Here is a 16,996-nt window from a genome sequence, read left to right as displayed (position 1 = left end):
AGCCATGAAATGGCGAGACCAAACATAGGGAGATCTCTGCATGGATACATGAAATCACACATTCACACAGTGAAATCCACCTGAAAAATGAAATGTTCTCCTACTTTGAACTCCATCATTTTTATTCCTTAAAAAAAAAAATAGACTAAGCCATCCCCACAAGTATATTAAACACCCCCCCCCCCTGTGCAAAGCTCATGGGGCTTTTCCATCCTTAGCTGAGCAACAGATTATTTTGAAATATAAGCCCAGACATATAAATGTAACTAAAGCAAGTCTGGCTATGACTTAGATGAGAACCCTGGAGTTAATGATATAGGAATTTTTATTACCCTAGTTCTTTTTATATATAGCACAATAATAAAAAAGAATACGTATGGTTAATATATTCATTCATTCATTCAGCAAACATTTATTGAATACTTGTTATACGTCAGTTCTGTGATAAAGCCTGTAGAAGATAACAAGGTAAGGAAAAAGTCATCCCACAGGGAATTTATACTTTAATAGCAAACGGGATATGTATGCAGATAATGGAAATATAGAATTTGAGGCCTGCCATAAAATGGATTCAAAGTTCTGTGGAAACCCATAGGAAAAGGCAATTATTCCCAGCTGCAAGAATTAAAGTACATTTCATAAAGGAGGTGGCATCTGAGTAGGCCCAGAAGGAAGATGGAATTTTCATAGGTATATATGAGAACAAAAGGCAGTCCCCGAAGAGGGCCAAGCTTGAGCAGGTATCCAGCACGCGTGGAGGACTTAAACAGCATTCTAAGGAATATGGAGTGTATTATTCTATAGTCAACAGAGCCATTCGAGTTTTTTTTTTTTTTTTTTTTTTTTTTTTGACATGGGCAGGCTCTAGGAATTGAACCCAGGTCTCTGTCATGGCAGGTGAGAATTTTGCATCGCCCCTTTCGAAATTTTTTTAACAAAGGACTGATAAGGTTGGCAAGGCCTTATTTATGATTGCACTATTACGCTTTGATATTCAACACACAAAAAAGGATTTTGGCATCAAAATTATTGCTAATCAAAGAAACCAACTGAGACCATCTCCAAACTCAACAATAAAGTAAAATCCTGATCCACTTTGAAGATCTTGGGTAAAGAGTCTAATTTACAATCTGCTTTGACAAGCTTGTCTTGCCCAATATGGAGAAAATCTACATATTTTTGCTTTTCACAAACACTTGAACTATTAATTAAATCTCTAAAGATGGCGCACAAGCAAAGCACAGTCTTTGGAGATTATCCCCAAAATAGATGTGGAGTCACAAGCATACCTATATTATTTCACATAACAACTTTAAGACTAATTTTAAACTCAACAGAGATTTTTCTTCCTAACTTAAAGCAGATTATTACAAAGACCTCAATGTAGCAATTCCACAAAGGAGGAAAAATCATATTAAGGAAATATGGTGCGGCTGCTGCTCCGTACTTTCCACTTGTTGATGCTAAACATGAACATACACACAAATTTATCATGGCAATGTTCTCAGTTCCATCCCTGTAAATGGTATTAATGTCAACACTTCATCACCAGCCTAATGATTTGTTTGCAGAACAGGTTTTCCCTGTGTACTTGGCACTTATGACAGGAATAGAAAACATCAAAGACAAAAAGTTCTAAAGAAACTTTTATGAAAGAAAGAGATTTGTACACATTGACATTAAAAATATTACTACTAAGAGCAAAGCAAAAAGAATCAATCTGTGACCAATAAATAGTATCTACCCCACTGTGGCATATAATGAACATCTTGAACATGCTCATGATGTTCAAGAGCATGGCTACAACATCAGTTGATCAGAAAAGAACTGTGTTACTCTTCATTCAACTCCTATCTGTTGAGTGCTTAATATACACCAAGCACTGTTTTAGGTGCTGGGAATAACAAGTAGTGGGAAGAAGGAAAAGGAAAAGAGAGCTGCATTAAAAGCTGAGGCCAGAGTGGAAATGGATAACTGTGAAAGCAGAGGAAAGGGAAACTTGGTTGAGGTCAAGCAAAAAGAAAGAAAGAAATGAGAGGAGATCATGAAAAGGAATAATAAATTCTGTAGTATTGTTATTTTGGGCTTATACGTGGAGAATGAAGAAGAGTGGACTAAACCAAGATATCTAGTGGGGGAGCGAAGGAGGAAATATCCAAAACAAATAAAAGAAAATATGAAGGAGATCTAGGAGGAACAAGAACAGGAAATGGGAAGAAAAGATATGAGAATTTGTGTGGTTAATCAGGAGAAGTAAAGAGGCCATGGGAGCATGGATGTGAGATGAGAGTGATGGAACCCAAAGGCGTGCAGAAGATGGAGGGTATAGAAGAGACCGGACAGTAGCAAAGGAGGGAGTTGTTGACCATGGGAAGAAGGAGTCTATAAAGGAAGACTAGAGATGGAGGAGATGGAATGATGAGGGAATGTGAGTGGCTTAGAGGAGACAATAGGAGGAACTGGAATAGGGTTGGAGGCATGACCATGAGAGAAGCTGGGACTAAGACCATCTTCACAGGTGTGTGGCCTGATAAGGCCCACAGAGCACCGAGCTCGGAAGGGCCCCATCCTTTGTTTAATGTTCTGCTGTCTTAATATTTTTAAACAAGGGGCCTCATGTTTTAATTTTGCCCTGGGCCTCACAAATTAACTGGTCCTGAACTAACCATGATGGGTCAGATGTTGGAGGGCTCTGATGGAGTGATGAAGGACTTCAGTAGGGTCTTATGAGTGCAGAAGGATAGAGGTGGATCACACTATGAATGGCAAGTGAACAAGGACCTAAGGGTGTCAGGGTTAGAATGGGCAGGCAGGAGGTCACTGAAGCGTTGCAGAAATGATCCCTCATCAGTGAGGCTGAAGATGAGGTGTACTATAATATGAGGTAGTGAATAGAGGCTACAAGATAACGCAGGGGTCAATAAATGAACGGATAGTGGTGGTGGACTGAAAGGCTTTATGAAACTGTGTTACAGAAGTGATCAGATAACAGGGTGGACAGGGGCAGTAAATGGGGGTGACAGTAGTATCTATGAGGTCTTCTTCCGTCAAGTTAGCTGTCTCTAGTATTTCTGTGAGCACCTCACTTGTGTTTTCACCTAGTGGCTCAAAGTCTAGGGATGGGTGCATGTCATCTGTGGATCTGCGAATTCATGAATTTCACACCGCGGTTAGCACAGCACCAGTTCAGTAGTGGATGGTGGGGGTGGGGCGGGGAGTAAATCCACCAAATTAAAGGAGGGACAGGAGGTAATGCGGGTCAGAGTCGGTTGTGAAAGGGGGGGGGGGGTGAGGCTGCGAGGGAGAATGGGATATTGATGAGGGAATATCGGAAATAGTGGGTGTAATTGAGGATGGGTCGATAGTAGGAGAGGGGACAATGGGGAGGGTTCGAGCGAGAGGCGACAGGGAGAGGGCGCTGACTCCTGACCTCAGCCATCCTGACGCTCTCTGGAGGCGGCCTCAGAGGCTGCTGTAGAGATCGCAGAAACTGGGCCGGAGTCTGGGAAAGGGGCTGTGCACAGTCCCCAGCGTCTAAAACCGCGCCACGTTATCTCTATCCGCTACTCAGGGCCGAAACCCGGCGCTCGGCGCGTCCTCCTGTTGCCTGGCAACTGCCACGCCCCCTTGGGCGCTCGCTGAAGTTCGAAAGGGGCGGAGCCTCTGAGGCCCCACCTAGGCGGTATTTCCCAAAGATAAACGCAGATATTCTCTAAAAGAGACCGAGCCGAGGGAATGAGGAGCGGTCCCTCTGAGCCGCTGCGGGAAGTCCCAAGATGTGCATAGAAACACCAAAGAGAAAGGAAAGGGCCCCTTGGAAGAGACTTCCCAAAAAGAGGACGATGGGGGAGGATGGAAATAGTGTTTAGGAGCCAAGGACGAACGCTTAGAAGGATATGAATCAGAGGGTTCTGGATGAGGGAAAGACCGGTCTTACGCGCTCTGCTCTCTGTGACAGAAAGGAACAAGAAATCATTTCAGTTCGGGTCAATTCAACCCTTAAGAAGCAACTACTGTGTGCGAGACATGGAAGGAAAACTAAGGGAGAGAAAACACAGACGCCTCCTTCAAAAAGTTTAGAGTCACTATGGTAAGGGAAATAGGGTGAGGAAATAGAAGGCGTTCTGGAAAACTGTGGAGTCAGGTCGTGAATCCCTCCACAGCATCTGGGGCTCCTCTCTCCTTATCTTTTTTTCTTCTACTCCTCCTTTCCCTTCCTCTCCTCCTTCTTTCTCCTTCTTGTTCTCCTTTTCCTTTTCTTACTCCTCTTCCTTCTCCTTCACCCTCCCTTTGGACTTCAAGTGCAGAGTTGCATTATGCTACTTGGTTCATGAAACAGGTAAGGCCCCTCTCTTATTTATTTTTTCCTCTTCATCCTCAGCCCTACCCCCATTCATGTTGCCGTACTTGAACTGTAGTTTTTAAAAAATATACAGCTTTCATGTTCATGGTTTTTTTTCAGTTTTAATAGTGTTGTTGGACTTTGAAATTATCTTTTCTTTTTTTTTCACCCAACATTCTTTTTGAGGATACATCCTTGTTGTAACTGGAATTGTAATTCATTGCTTCTGATTTGTGCATAGCATTCCCTATTGTGCAGTTACCACATTTTCCTTCCATTCTCCAGATAATGGACACCTCCAACTCTCCAAAGTAACAAACACCGCAGTGATGACCGTACTTGCGGCCCCTTGTGGACCTGTGTACAAATTCCTCTGAAATACAGCCTAGGAGTGAGATTAAGTTATAGAGGTGCACAGGATCAAAGAATCCAGCCATGGAGATAATGGAGATTTAAAAAAAAAGAAAAGGAAAGAAAAACTAACAAGGCTTATTTTCTTTCCCAAGTCATGCACTTGAGCTGAGGGCTTTGACTCCCAGAAGAAAATGAGTCCTTTTCTTCCCACCAAAGCACAGTTCCCTGGCCAAGCCATGAATCTAGAAAGTTGTTAGTACCCAGCCACTGTCGCTTTTTCTCATTTATCTGCCCAGAGGTGCCCAATAGCCTAGTGGAATCCCTGGGTACTTAACTTCACTTAGTAGTGCGAGCTTGCTTGATTGTGCTCCCGAATGGCTGTGCACACCACACTCCTGTGTGGAGTTCAAAGGTTCTGTTCCCCACTCCCATCCTTGCCAGCATGTAGTAATTTATTTATTCACAGTCATATAGTGTTTGCTAAGTGCTGGATACTATCTTAAGTGCTTTCCAAATACTGACTCATTGAATTAGCCAATTTTCTTATTACTGTCAGTATGATAGAAGTAGAGCATTTTTTGTTTAATTTGCATTTCTCTGGCTACTAGAGAAATTGAGCATTTCTTCATATATCATAGTCCACTCGGGGTTCCCTTCTGTGAATTGCCTATTCATAACCTTTGCCTATTTTTCTATTGGCCTTTTTCTTTTTCATTTGGTAGAGGTCTTTGTAAAGTCTGGACATTAACCTGCTTTCAAAGACTGGAAACTTTGCTTGTAATGTTTTTTGTGGGGTAGTAATCCTTAATTTTGATATTGTGGCCCTTTATCGGTTTTATATATTTTTTAACTTTTTATATGCTTTCTAAGTAGGATTTCAAAGGTCTTTCTCAACTCCAAGGACATAAAGATGTTCGCCATCGTTTTCTTGTATTAGCTTCATAGCTTTACTTTTTCACGTTCAGTTCTCTAATCCTTCTAGAACTCACCTTCGTATATGGTGTGAAATAGACATACACTGTTATTTTCCTCCATGGAATGAGCCATTTTTCCAACATCCTATATTAAACAACCCATTCTTTCCCAAATGGTTTGGAAAAATTCCCATATACACATGGGTCTATTCTGACCTCTCTGGTCTCTTCCTGTGCTGTACCGCAAGATTTTTATTACTACAGTTTTGTAGTCAGTTATCAAGGTTGAAGGTTAAATCCCTCATCCCTACTTTTTCCATGTCAAAATAGCTTTGACTATTCATGGGCTTACATCCTCCCATATAATTTTTGGGATGAGTTTGAAGTTTCCCATGAAAATTTTCATTGGAACTGCATTGTATTGAATTTATTAATTAATTTGGGGGAAAACAACATCTGTACAATGATATGTCATCCATGAACTGAAACTGTGTATGCGGTAGGCAAACAGGGCAAAATGTGGCTGAGGCATAATGGAGGTAGTGGGAGAGATGGCAGATACGTGAAGCTAGAGAAGCAAGTTGAACCAGACTGCAAGCCAAGCTAATAGAAATGGAGTGGAGGGAGATGGGCAACGTGACTCAAGCTGTTCTGTGCTTACAGGAAACCTAATTAAACTTTGTGATGGTCAACTCGTGGAACCACCATGATCTAAAGAGACTCTAAAGCATTTCCAAAGATACATAACAGAGAAAGACATAGGGGTCCTGGCCACTCATATCTTGCTTGTACTGTTGTCTGTTGTAGGGTTATGTGCTTCATAATTCCTAAGAAGCCCCTAAAGGATGATTTCACAAGCAGAAGACCTTCCAAGGGGACAGCAGTTCAAACCTACAAACCCTTTTTTAAGCACCTGCTCCATAAAAAGCACAAGGCTGCCACAGGAACCTTAAAGTTGAGGGAAAGAGAGAAAGGAACATCTACAATTAATTTTAACACCATATGATGTTCTCATTCAGTGGATGCCATGTGGGTAGAAGCATTATGGTTGCTCAGGGAAGCTAGACACTGAAACCTGAGAGCACCGTTTATGATACAGGGACAGAAAGACCCAACATGGAAAATCAGGGAATCACAAGGTGTTAGAAAGGAACATGACACATCTAACTCACAGGAATGAGATGCAGGTAGGTATCTGCGTGGATGGATGAATGGATGGAGGGATGGATGATTGGGCAAATCAATTTATGCTGTTGGGAAGAAAATGTTCAATTTACAGTTTTCTGGACTATAGAAGACTACTTCTCACTCTGTTCCCCTTTGTTGTTGTAATAAAAAGAAGCACTAGGTGGCATCATACTACCAAGACTATTAATATGCAAAGTTTTTGCCTCCGGAGTCACTGTCTAGACTCCAGGAGAAACACCCCTGGAAGAGTGAGTGTGCCCCTCTTAATCTCTTAGTTCTCACTATACTCAGTTCATTTCATTTATTGAGCACCTATTATGTGTCCAGCCCTATGCTCCGCACTGTGGGAATACAAAAGAAGATGGACGTAAAAACGACCACTCTGAAGTCACATAAGAGAAGCAAAATATGCATGCCACCCCTTCTCCCCCTGCCTACTCCCCCCAAACAATGTAGAAAAACAACCCAATGCAGAATGTGGAAAGCTCTAAAATGTGGGTGACAGGACAGAAGATTCTGTGTAATCCAGCCCTTTTGACCTTCCAGTGCCAGTGCCTTCTCCCACCACTCTTTGCCAAGTTGGCTTCTTTCAATTCTTTGAATGGGTCTTACTCTTTACTACTGTTGGGATTTCACAAATGCTGATCTCCTCTCTTCACCTGGCTGGCCCCTCTCTCTCCTTCCTTCAGGTCTTACTTCCTCAGGGAGATTTTTCCTGAATAATCTTCCCCACTTCCCCACCTCCCTGCACCACACAAACACACACACACACACCAGATTACCTTTTCAAGTACTTTGAATTTCTCATTCTTGGAATGTCTCACAGTGGTAATTAGTTAATTTTGTATGCATATAAATGGTTGTTTAATATCTGTCTTCCCTACCAGACTTTCAAAGAAAAAGAAAACAAGGATCATATATGTCTCGTTCAGCTCTGTGTCACCAACAGCCAGCACTCGGCTCAGTAAAAAAGTATCGAGACTTCCGCGGCGCGCTGAGGCGGCTCCGGGCGCGGCCGGGTACTTGTACCGCGGTTCGCCTCCTTTTTGGCGTAGAGATGCCTAAGAAAGCTGGTGCGACGAACAAGGGTAAAAGCCAGAGTAAGGAACCAGAGAGACCACCTCCTCGCTCTGGTCCTGTGGCGGTTGACCCTAAAGGCTGTGTCACCATAGCCATCCATGCCAAACCCGGCTCCAAGCAGAATGCTGTAACAGATTTGACACCTGAAGCCGTAAATGTAGCTATCGCAGCACCTCCCTCAAAAGGAGAGGCTAACGCAGAGCTCTGCCGATACCTTTCCAAGGTCTTAGAACTCAGGAAGAGTGATGTGGTTTTGGATAAGGGTGGTAAATCTCGTGAGAAGGTGGTGAAGCTTTTGGTCTCCACAACTCCAGAAGAGATCTTAGAGAAATTAAAAAAGCAAGCTGAAGACAAATAGAAGCCAGAAATGAAAAATACATCCTTGAGAAACTTTTTTACTGTTACCAATGAAGAGGCTGTTAAATAGAAAACATATTTAAGTACAGGGGGGAAATATATATATATATATATGCATTTATTAAGAACAAAACTAAAAATTTTTAAAGTATTATACATTAATTACAGGGTTTTAAATTCCTGACCCAAAACAGCGTGGAGCACGTAACTATGATTTCATGGCACTACAGAATTACAGAGCTGGAAAGGAAATTCAAGATGACCTCACTTTACCCATTTCATTTTATGATGGAGATTCTAGTATCCAGAGGTTGAGAGACTTAAGGTTACACAATGCAAGATGGTGACTAGAACCCAGATCCTTTAATTCCTTGTTGAATGTAGTTTATCCTGAGTGTAAATTAAAATATTTCTATTGGTGCTTTACTTGTTTAGAACAAACATTTCTGGAATTCTGACAGTTTACAAGTAACAGGAGAATATCTGTCACTGTATTGTAGTCTTAACTTATATTTTTAAATGCTTATCTAAATGCAAAAATGTTTTCTACACCTTTTTAAACAATTATATTGAGGGTGCACGGGTAGTTCACTGGTAGAATTCTAGCCTGCCATGTGGGAGACCAGGGTTAAATTTCTAGCCTATGCACTCCAAAAAAAAAAAAAAAAATTTCAACAGATGGTGCTGCAATAATGGGATATCCACATGGGAATGAGTAAAATGTGACCCCCACTGCACATATACCAAAAAAACTATATTGAGCCTTTTTATGAAAACCTAAATAAAAATAATCCAGACTTATAAAAAAAAAGTATCGAGTAAAAAATTGTTGAATGAATCCTAAAATAAGGAAGACCATGAAGGATGGTATATAAGCAAAAGCTACATGGATTTCATGGCTCTTGAGCTTGACCTTAAATGATATGTATATCTTAGACATATGGAAGAAAATAGAAGGAATTATAAATATGGGAAATAGAATTAAACAGATACCAAGATGCATGCTATAAGAAGTTGGGGCCCCTATCCAGGAACAGTGGAACCAGTGTTGATAAAAGGGTGTGGATGAATGCCTTGGAAGAATAGCAGAGAAGTGGCTGTGAACTCTCGGCGTAGAGACAGCTAAACACACACCCATTCATTCTGCCAGAAAATTTGAATATATGATCATGAGTTATAGTACCTCTGCAGAGCTTCTTGTTTGAACTTGGAAATAATTGCCCCTATTATTATACTCTTAGGTCCTCTAAACCATGTGCTATAAATGCAGTAATAAGAATAGCATTAGGTACAACAGTGCTCACCTATTCAACAGCACCCAGTAAGGATATGAAATGAACCTCCTGGAAAAACAGAAAGGAGCACTGGCATGCAACCTGTTTTAGTTTGCTAGCTGATGAAATGCGATATACCAGAAATGGGTTGGCTTTTACAATGGGGATTTATTAACTTACAAGCTTACAGTTCTGAGGCTGTGAAAATATCCAACTCCAGGCATCAGCAGGTGATGATTTCTCCCCAAAGACAGGCTACCAGTGATCCTTGGTTCCTCGGTCACATGCCAGGCACGTGGTGACATCTCCTGGTCTCTCCCTGTTCTCCCGAATTTTGTTGCTTCCAGTTTCTGACTACTTCTCTCTCAGCTTCACTGGGGCTTTTTTCCTGTCTTTTATCCTCTTATAAAGGACTGCAGTAAGAGGATTAAGACCTGCCCTGAGTGAAGTGGGGTCACATCTCAAGTTAAGACCCCACTCACCAAAAGATCCTATTTACAATGAATCCATACCCACAATAGGTTTACTCCCACAAGAATGTATAATTGATCTTTTCTGAACATGATCTTTCTAGGGTACATACAGCTTCAAACAATCTCACAATCCTACATGTAAATTCCCAGCCTGCCATGCAAAACAACTGCACCCTAAAAGAGACCTGTTCCTCTAATGAATCAAAGAGGTCCTAGAGGCAGTTGGGGGGATGAGTGTGCAGAGCCCATGGTCCCCTTATCTGAGCCCACCCAGGATGATGTGCCTTCCAGAAGCCATGATATTCTAGGTAGCCCTACCTGCCTCCCAAAAGCCAAGCTGAATGGGTCGGGAGTTGGGGTACATACCTGACTCATTCAAGGTCAATTCTGTTATTTTCCCTGGAAATGTATAATTGTGACCAAGAGTGGCAAGTCAATCACTCCTGGGGACTAAAACAGAGTATGTAAAGCCCAGTAGAGGAAGAGAGGGGCAGACTGCATAGAAAAGAAGAACAAAGCAAATGATTAAGGAGGCAAAAACCTCAAGATAGGGAGGAAGAGATGGAAATAATTATTTCCAAGAAAGATGGCTTCCTTGGTTGCTAATGCTTTTTCAGGTCCTGGTAATAGTCCCTGGAAGGCCCAACAATGCTTAATCTATTGGGTTCTGCTAGATATTTTGCATCCTTCTAACAAATACACTTGTTTTTTTCCTAAGCTAGCTTAAGTGAGTTTCCATTGCTTATATCAAAAAATAAATAAAAATAAAAACCCCGACCAACACAGGTACCGTTTGTATAGGCATTCTTGTGATATTGCTGGATTTAGTATCCATGAAATCCTAAAAACTGCTTTTGGTGCCCCAAATGACATGGTAAAAACTGCTCCACTCATCATGTCTAACATTTCTCCTCCAGGCTGTTGGGAAGATTAAAAGCCCATGTGCTGCAGCAAATTGTTATCATTTATCAGCCGACCCCATGGTCACCTTAGATGACAGAGCAGAGTCCCAGCTGACTAGTGTTCTCCAAAACGGTTTGGGGCATATTTTATTCCTTTAATCTGCTCTTTTTCCAGCCTGATGGAGACCTAACTTAACAGATCATTTGTTGAGGATTTGACATCAGTTCCCAACGGCTCTCCATATAAACTTCCCTCTTGATACCTGAGGAGACAGCAAAGCCTGGGCAGATTTGTTAGGATGATTGAAAGGTCAGGCATGTGGATGAGTCCGACACTGCTGGAGATCATTTTTACCAGGAGAAGGAGACAGGAGTGTCACAACCACCCAGTCATTTTATCTGTCTTGAATTTTATTGGCTAACAGCAACTGTCCATCTCCCAGTCAGATGCCTTTGGGGTATGACTGGCTAGACAAGTTTATTCGGTTGTTGCCTTGTTCCCCAAGAGGTCCAAGGTTTGATATCCTACCTAGGACTGGTGAAGACTTGAACAAACCAACTGGCTGGCCAGATTGGTTAAAGAGACTAAGTGGCTCCACACAATCTATTCCCACCAGAATTAATCAACCAATGAATCATAATCAAAGCATAAATCCCTTTGACGATGGGCCAATGCTCTTATTTCGATTATGTCCTCAAAGGACCGTGTTTTCAAACACCTCTAGACTTGTCCGGAATAGTCTATGTCTCCTTCTCTGTCCAGATAGCTCTTTCAAGACCTCCTCCAGGAAGTCTTCCCCAGTTAGGAGGGTGTCTGTGCTGCTAGAAAATCTGAGCTCCCTCTGTTATTAGTATCTATAACGCTATGTTTTGATTTTTTGTTCACCCCCCCCACCAGACTGGGTAGACCAGTTCTCTCTTTTATCTATCTATGGTGCTGATCCATAGAAAACACTCAAAGTACAAAGTTTGACGGATGCAAACTGAATGAGTGAATAAGAAATACAATTAACTTATACATTTGGGCATTCAGCAATTATTCCTGCAAGTCATTGGTGATGAAGGGATGCTGGAATCTATTGAAACACATTTAAAATTCCAAGGCAGTTAAGCCAAATCATCTCCAAGCACATACCAGGACCTCAAACAGAAGCAATAAGGATTACATTAAAATGCATTTATCAAGTGGGCAATGGTGGCCCAGTGGCAGAGTTCTTGCTGCCATGCTGGGGACCTGGATTTGATTCCTGGTGCCTGCTCATGCAGGGTAAAAAAAAGCATTTATCTGTTTTCTTTTCCCATGCTCAATGTAAGTGCCTCAACACATGTCTTTTATCCTTACTCAGTAGGTACTCAATAAAAATTGACTTCTTAGTTCTCCTAGACAGCAAATATAAGCATCTATAAAATGAAACTTTGCCATGTTGATGGAATAAACTCTGTTTTCTAGCCTCTAGGTAAGTTGTTTTCTTTCCAAAATCTGCTGCCAGAACCAGTGAATAATTTCAGCAGCAGCAAATGCTTGATGAGCATCTACTGTGAGCCACATGCTGTCCCAGGCAACTTGAAAGAGGCAAACATTGGCAGAGACCAGGTTTTTTCCATCAAAGGGTATGCAGACCAATTTAAACCAAGCAGTAAACTCCAGGACAGTAGTGACCAGTCTATGATGCCTATTGCTGTATTTTAGAATCCAGCACCAGGAGCAGCAAAATTTTTCGGTGAAGAGATAAATTAGGAAATATTTTGGTAGCACTCTATTGTGAATGCATTAACAGCACATTTATTTGAATGGGGTTAAAAGGGGGAAATTTTAGTTTGTACATATGTTACTAGAATAAAAATTAAAAAAAAATAAGACAGTACAACACAAACAGTAAACATTAACGTAACTCATGGACGATAACTAGTACAATTATAAAAATGTTCTTTAATCAATTGTAACAAATATATCATACTAATGCAAGGTGTTACTAATAGGTGGTATATGGGAACTCTGTATTTCATGCATGATTTTTCTGTAATTTCAAAAAGAAAGAAAGGAAGGAAGGGAGGAAAGGAGGGAGGGAGAAAGGGAAGAAGGGAGGGAGAAAGGAATGAAGGAATATTTGGGGCTTTGCAAGCCATATGGTCTCTGTTAAAACTATTCACCTGTGCCATCATAGTGTAAAAGCAGCTGTAGACAATACTTAAATGAATGGCAGGGCTGAATGCTAATGCATTTTATTTACAGAAACAGGTAGCACTCTAGATTTGGTCTGCCAACCATAGTTTGCCAACTAGCAAAATGCCTGGCTTATAGGAAGTGCTCGATATTTATTGAATGAAGGAATGGATAAATGAGTGAGTGGAGGAAGATCTTACTAAGGTCACAGCATAGTAACAGTTTTTAAGACCCAAGAGTACCACCTGTGGACATTAACTGCAGAGAGAGCAATAATACCTACTGACCAGAAATAAGTTTTATAGAAATTATCCGACAATTCTTTGATCCCCACTCCAAGTGGTGTGTGTGGATGGAAAACGTACAAACCATTAAGAGCTTTCAGAACTGAGATGTGAGTTAGATAAGTGTTTTAAAGAAGCAGTTTTTTCCAAACTGGATTGTGGCTCATTGCTGAATTGTGGCCTGCATTTTCTCTAAGATGAGTTAAAGATGGGTAGAACAAAAAGAAAAAGGGATCACAGTGTATCACTTGTGGTAAGCATAAGAATTGTTTTGAGGAAATTGTCTTTCGATTATAATACGCTTGTACGTGTAAGTGTATGGGGTTGTGAGGTAACACGTATTTTCAGGGCAGGCCACGGTGGCTCAGCAGGCAGAGTTCTCGCCTGCCATGCTGAAGACCCAGGCTCGATTCCTGGTGCCTTCCCATGAAAAAAAAAAAAACCAGTGTTTTCAGAAAAGTTTTAAAACACACCACCTAACTATTGTAATCTCATTCTTGGGGAAATACAGTGCAGTTGTACATTTGGAGGGGATTTACTTAGAACAAAAAGATATAGTGTAGTAGAAGAGGGCAAGGGCCTGGTTTAAATTTTGGCTCTGCTTTGAGCAATTTATTTAGCCTCTCTGGGGCTCAGTTTCTTCATCTGTTAAATGAGAATGCTGGGTGGGCCACGGTGGCTCAGCAGGCAAGAATGCTTGCCTGCCATGTCAGAGGACCCGGGTTCAATTCCTGGTGCCTGCCCATGTAAAAAAAATAAGTAAATAAAAATTTTTAAAAAATGAGAATGCTAATGATATCCACTGTATAGGATTGCTATTATATAAGTAAATGAATTATTATGTGTAAAGTGCTTAGAGCAGTATCTAGCATGTAATATAAGTGTTAGCTATTATTATTCTGTCAGTAACCAGCAACGTGACTTCGAGAAGGTCACCTAATTTTTCTGTGCTTCATTTGGGTCAGCAAATAACCTCTACAGGCCCTACTGGCTCCAGCATCCCTAGACCAGGAAAGTCCTCAGCATTGACCTTGAGGAAAGGAATAGCCAAATGTAAATCATCCATCTTGTTTAACTGACATCTTTGAGATCTCAGTGAGGCCACTCATTCCAATGAAGCCTTCTGTAAACTCACTTGTATTATCTCTTAAATTCCATGCGACTCAGGGTGGTGAAAGATTGACCAAATCGAGACAAATGCCCTGTTTTTCCATCCATCAGACCCTCGTGACTGGGTCTGGCTTCCTGTCTCTTTCATTGTCCTGCCTTTTATTTCATATGCTAGGGGGTGAACAGGAAATCTGGTCCCATGTATTTAATTCTTTTTTTATTTCCAACGTTCCTGACTTTGAAGTCTGGTTGTGAGGCCATCCTGCAGTTGGTTCAGTGTGGTCATAAGACACCTTTCACGGTGGTATTTGAAGCCTCATCCAGCACCAATGATTATGACAGGAGAAAAAAATTCCATTCACTTGCACACAAATTAGTAAAGAAGAAGAAAAAGAGAAGCCAACTGCAAAATAGGTGAGGTTATGAAAAATGGGTGAGATCATGAAAAATAGGTGAGGTTATTTATTCACAGATAAATAAAAATAGTCCATAATAATCTGTCCAGCTGCACTCAATTAAAGAAATGCAAATCAAAACATTGAAATATCTTTTTGTTGTCATATATAAAAGAAGCAAACTAGTCAAAATTAGAAAATATCCAATATTGGCAAGGATGTGGAAATACCCAACACAGGCACTTTCATATTTTATTGGTGATAGTTTAAATTGATGAAACCTCTTTGGAGGGCAATGCAATAGTATCTATCAAAACATTAAATGCACATGACCTTTGACCAACTCTGAATCCATCAAAGCACTCAACCAAAGCAGTCACCTATATACTGACTTCTTATTTGAAAAAAATAAACCCCTATTTGTTTAAGTTCTTCTAGTCCTATAAACTTATGAACTTATAGTCAGGTGTTATGTTATTTTAGTCTTAGCAAAACTAAAAAGAAATAAAAATAGAGGTGAAAGAGGACATATTTCCTATACATTGAGTTTAACATGAAGGTTTCTAACGTTTCCCTATAAAGCATGATAATGACCTTGGTGCTGAATTCCATCCTTTTTTTTAAACCATGTTACAGAATTGATAACTTAGTTTATTTTGTTGTGTTTTTTTTTAATCAAAAATGGATGCTGAATTTTATCTAATGGTTTTCAGCATCAATGGTGGTGATCTTTCAAATTTTCTCTTTTGGTTTATTGATATAATGAATTACAGATTTCCTTATGATAAATCATCCTTACATTCTTATTATAACCCCACTTAATTGTGATGCAATATTCTTTTGATGTGCTGCTGGGATTCTGTTAATATTTTACTTAGGATTTCTGAAACAATATTCATAAATGAAATTCATGTTACTTTTTTTCTCCTTTCCAGTGAATTATGTTTGTTGGATTTTGGACTGATATATTGTTATTGCCATAATAAATAAAATTCCAACTATTGAGGCTTTTACATTTACATAACTGTATTTTTAATTTCTGCATGTTCTATTTGCCCTTTTTCAAAATCACTGTCATTTTTTCAATGTTATAGTCTATCATTTTATCTCTGTAATTATTTTGAACATAATTGTTAAAATCTTTTTCAAATTGTTCTATTATCTCGAGTTCTGAAGGGGCTAATTCTCCTGTTTATTACATCTTATTGATCCAGTTCCTCGTGTACTTTGCTTCCTATTTTGTTTATAATTTATTATAAGCTTCTCTCTAAGGGGAGTTGTCTATTCTGTGACAGACCAGAATAAACAATTGGGTTTTGCATTTGCTTCTGAAATGGCCAAGAGGATTCTCCACTTTGGAATAGTTTTACATTCTTTCTTGACTTCAGGATTCCCTTACCAGAAAGTGTAAACCAGGGCCTCACACCTCTACGTGGCATAGGCAGGCTAGGGGTTCCAATTTCTCATGGTAGACATTTATTTTAACTCATCCACAGTCCCAGAATCCACACTCATCCTTGCTGTCACCTTGGGCTTGTGAAGCAGTTTTTTCCCCGTACTCCCGTCACTATTAGGCAACCTTTCCAGGGTCCTAACTCCAGATCTCCAGCTTTCTAGAACCAAGGCCTGAGTGGGTACGTCCTTAGCCATTTGGGCTGATAGTCACTCCCAAGTGCCTTTTGTTCCCTCTTCATGTCTCATACCTGGAGATACCCTTTCCTTTCTTTCAATTGCTGGTTTATTTTATTCAGCATTTCTGCATTTGCAACAGGGAGTCCCTGACTTCTTGGCCTGTCATGTTCCCAGAAGTTGAATCCTTTGTACTTTCCTGTCTTTTAGAAAAACCCTCCCTAGACTAAGCACAAGGTTCTAAGGAAATTAGGTAGGAGGAGTATCCAACCCAGTATGGGAGTTCAAAGACTATTGAGAGGAGAAATCACCTATCCTGAGACTTGAAGACCGGGCACACATTAGCCAGTTAAAATAGTGTTGTGTATGTGGCACAGTGGGGATGGAGGGAAGAGGTGGCGCGATGTTTGCAGGCAAAAGATAGAGCCTTTGGAAGATCTAGGGGTGGGGTTGGGGAGTGGGTGTAAACAGACAGCACACCACCTTCTGAGAACCACAACTTCCCAGAACCATGAAGAGTCTGATGTGGG

The 16,996-nt window shown here is 40.6% G+C and overlaps 2 protein-coding genes across 7 annotated transcripts in view; one reads left to right on the top strand and one right to left on the bottom strand.

Moving 5' to 3' along the window:
* CFAP58 (cilia and flagella associated protein 58) overlaps positions 1–3,601 on the bottom strand; it is a 134,787-nt gene extending 131,186 nt beyond the window's left edge. For both annotated transcript variants that reach the window (XM_077125957.1, XM_077125958.1), the window contains exon 1: positions 3,431–3,601. In XM_077125957.1, coding sequence (XP_076982072.1) covers positions 3,431–3,439 — 9 coding nt within the window. In that variant the 5' untranslated portion in view covers positions 3,440–3,601. The remainder of the gene's footprint in view (positions 1–3,430) is intronic.
* Positions 3,602–3,680: 79 nt separating this feature from the next.
* On the top strand, positions 3,681–8,705 carry LOC143654260 (UPF0235 protein C15orf40 homolog). Of its 5 annotated transcripts, none has more exons than XM_077125962.1 (3): positions 3,681–4,090; positions 6,710–6,797; positions 7,686–8,704. In XM_077125962.1, the coding sequence occupies exon 3, from the start codon at positions 7,718–7,720 to the stop codon at positions 8,234–8,236; it is 519 nt and encodes a 172-aa protein (XP_076982077.1). In that variant the 5' UTR covers positions 3,681–4,090; positions 6,710–6,797; positions 7,686–7,717; the 3' UTR covers positions 8,237–8,704. The 5 variants fall into 5 exon arrangements, with proteins under 5 accessions (XP_076982077.1, XP_076982075.1, XP_076982074.1 ...); XM_077125960.1 differs by having other exon boundaries at positions 6,418–6,797; XM_077125959.1 differs by having other exon boundaries at positions 6,274–6,797.
* The last annotated feature ends 8,291 nt before the right edge of the window (positions 8,706–16,996 follow it).

Source organism: Tamandua tetradactyla, chromosome 13, assembly GCF_023851605.1.
Source record: "Tamandua tetradactyla isolate mTamTet1 chromosome 13, mTamTet1.pri, whole genome shotgun sequence".
NCBI classification, from domain to species: Eukaryota; Metazoa; Chordata; class Mammalia; order Pilosa; family Myrmecophagidae; genus Tamandua; species Tamandua tetradactyla.
The sequence above is the reverse complement of the archived record's forward strand: the minus strand, read 5'-3'. Positions and strand labels throughout refer to the sequence as shown.

Excerpts from the sequence above, each read along its gene's own strand:
- LOC143654260 (XM_077125963.1), top strand. The coding sequence starts at position 7,718 with ATGTCTCGTTCAGCTCTGTGTCACCAACAGCCAGCACTCGGCTCAGTA.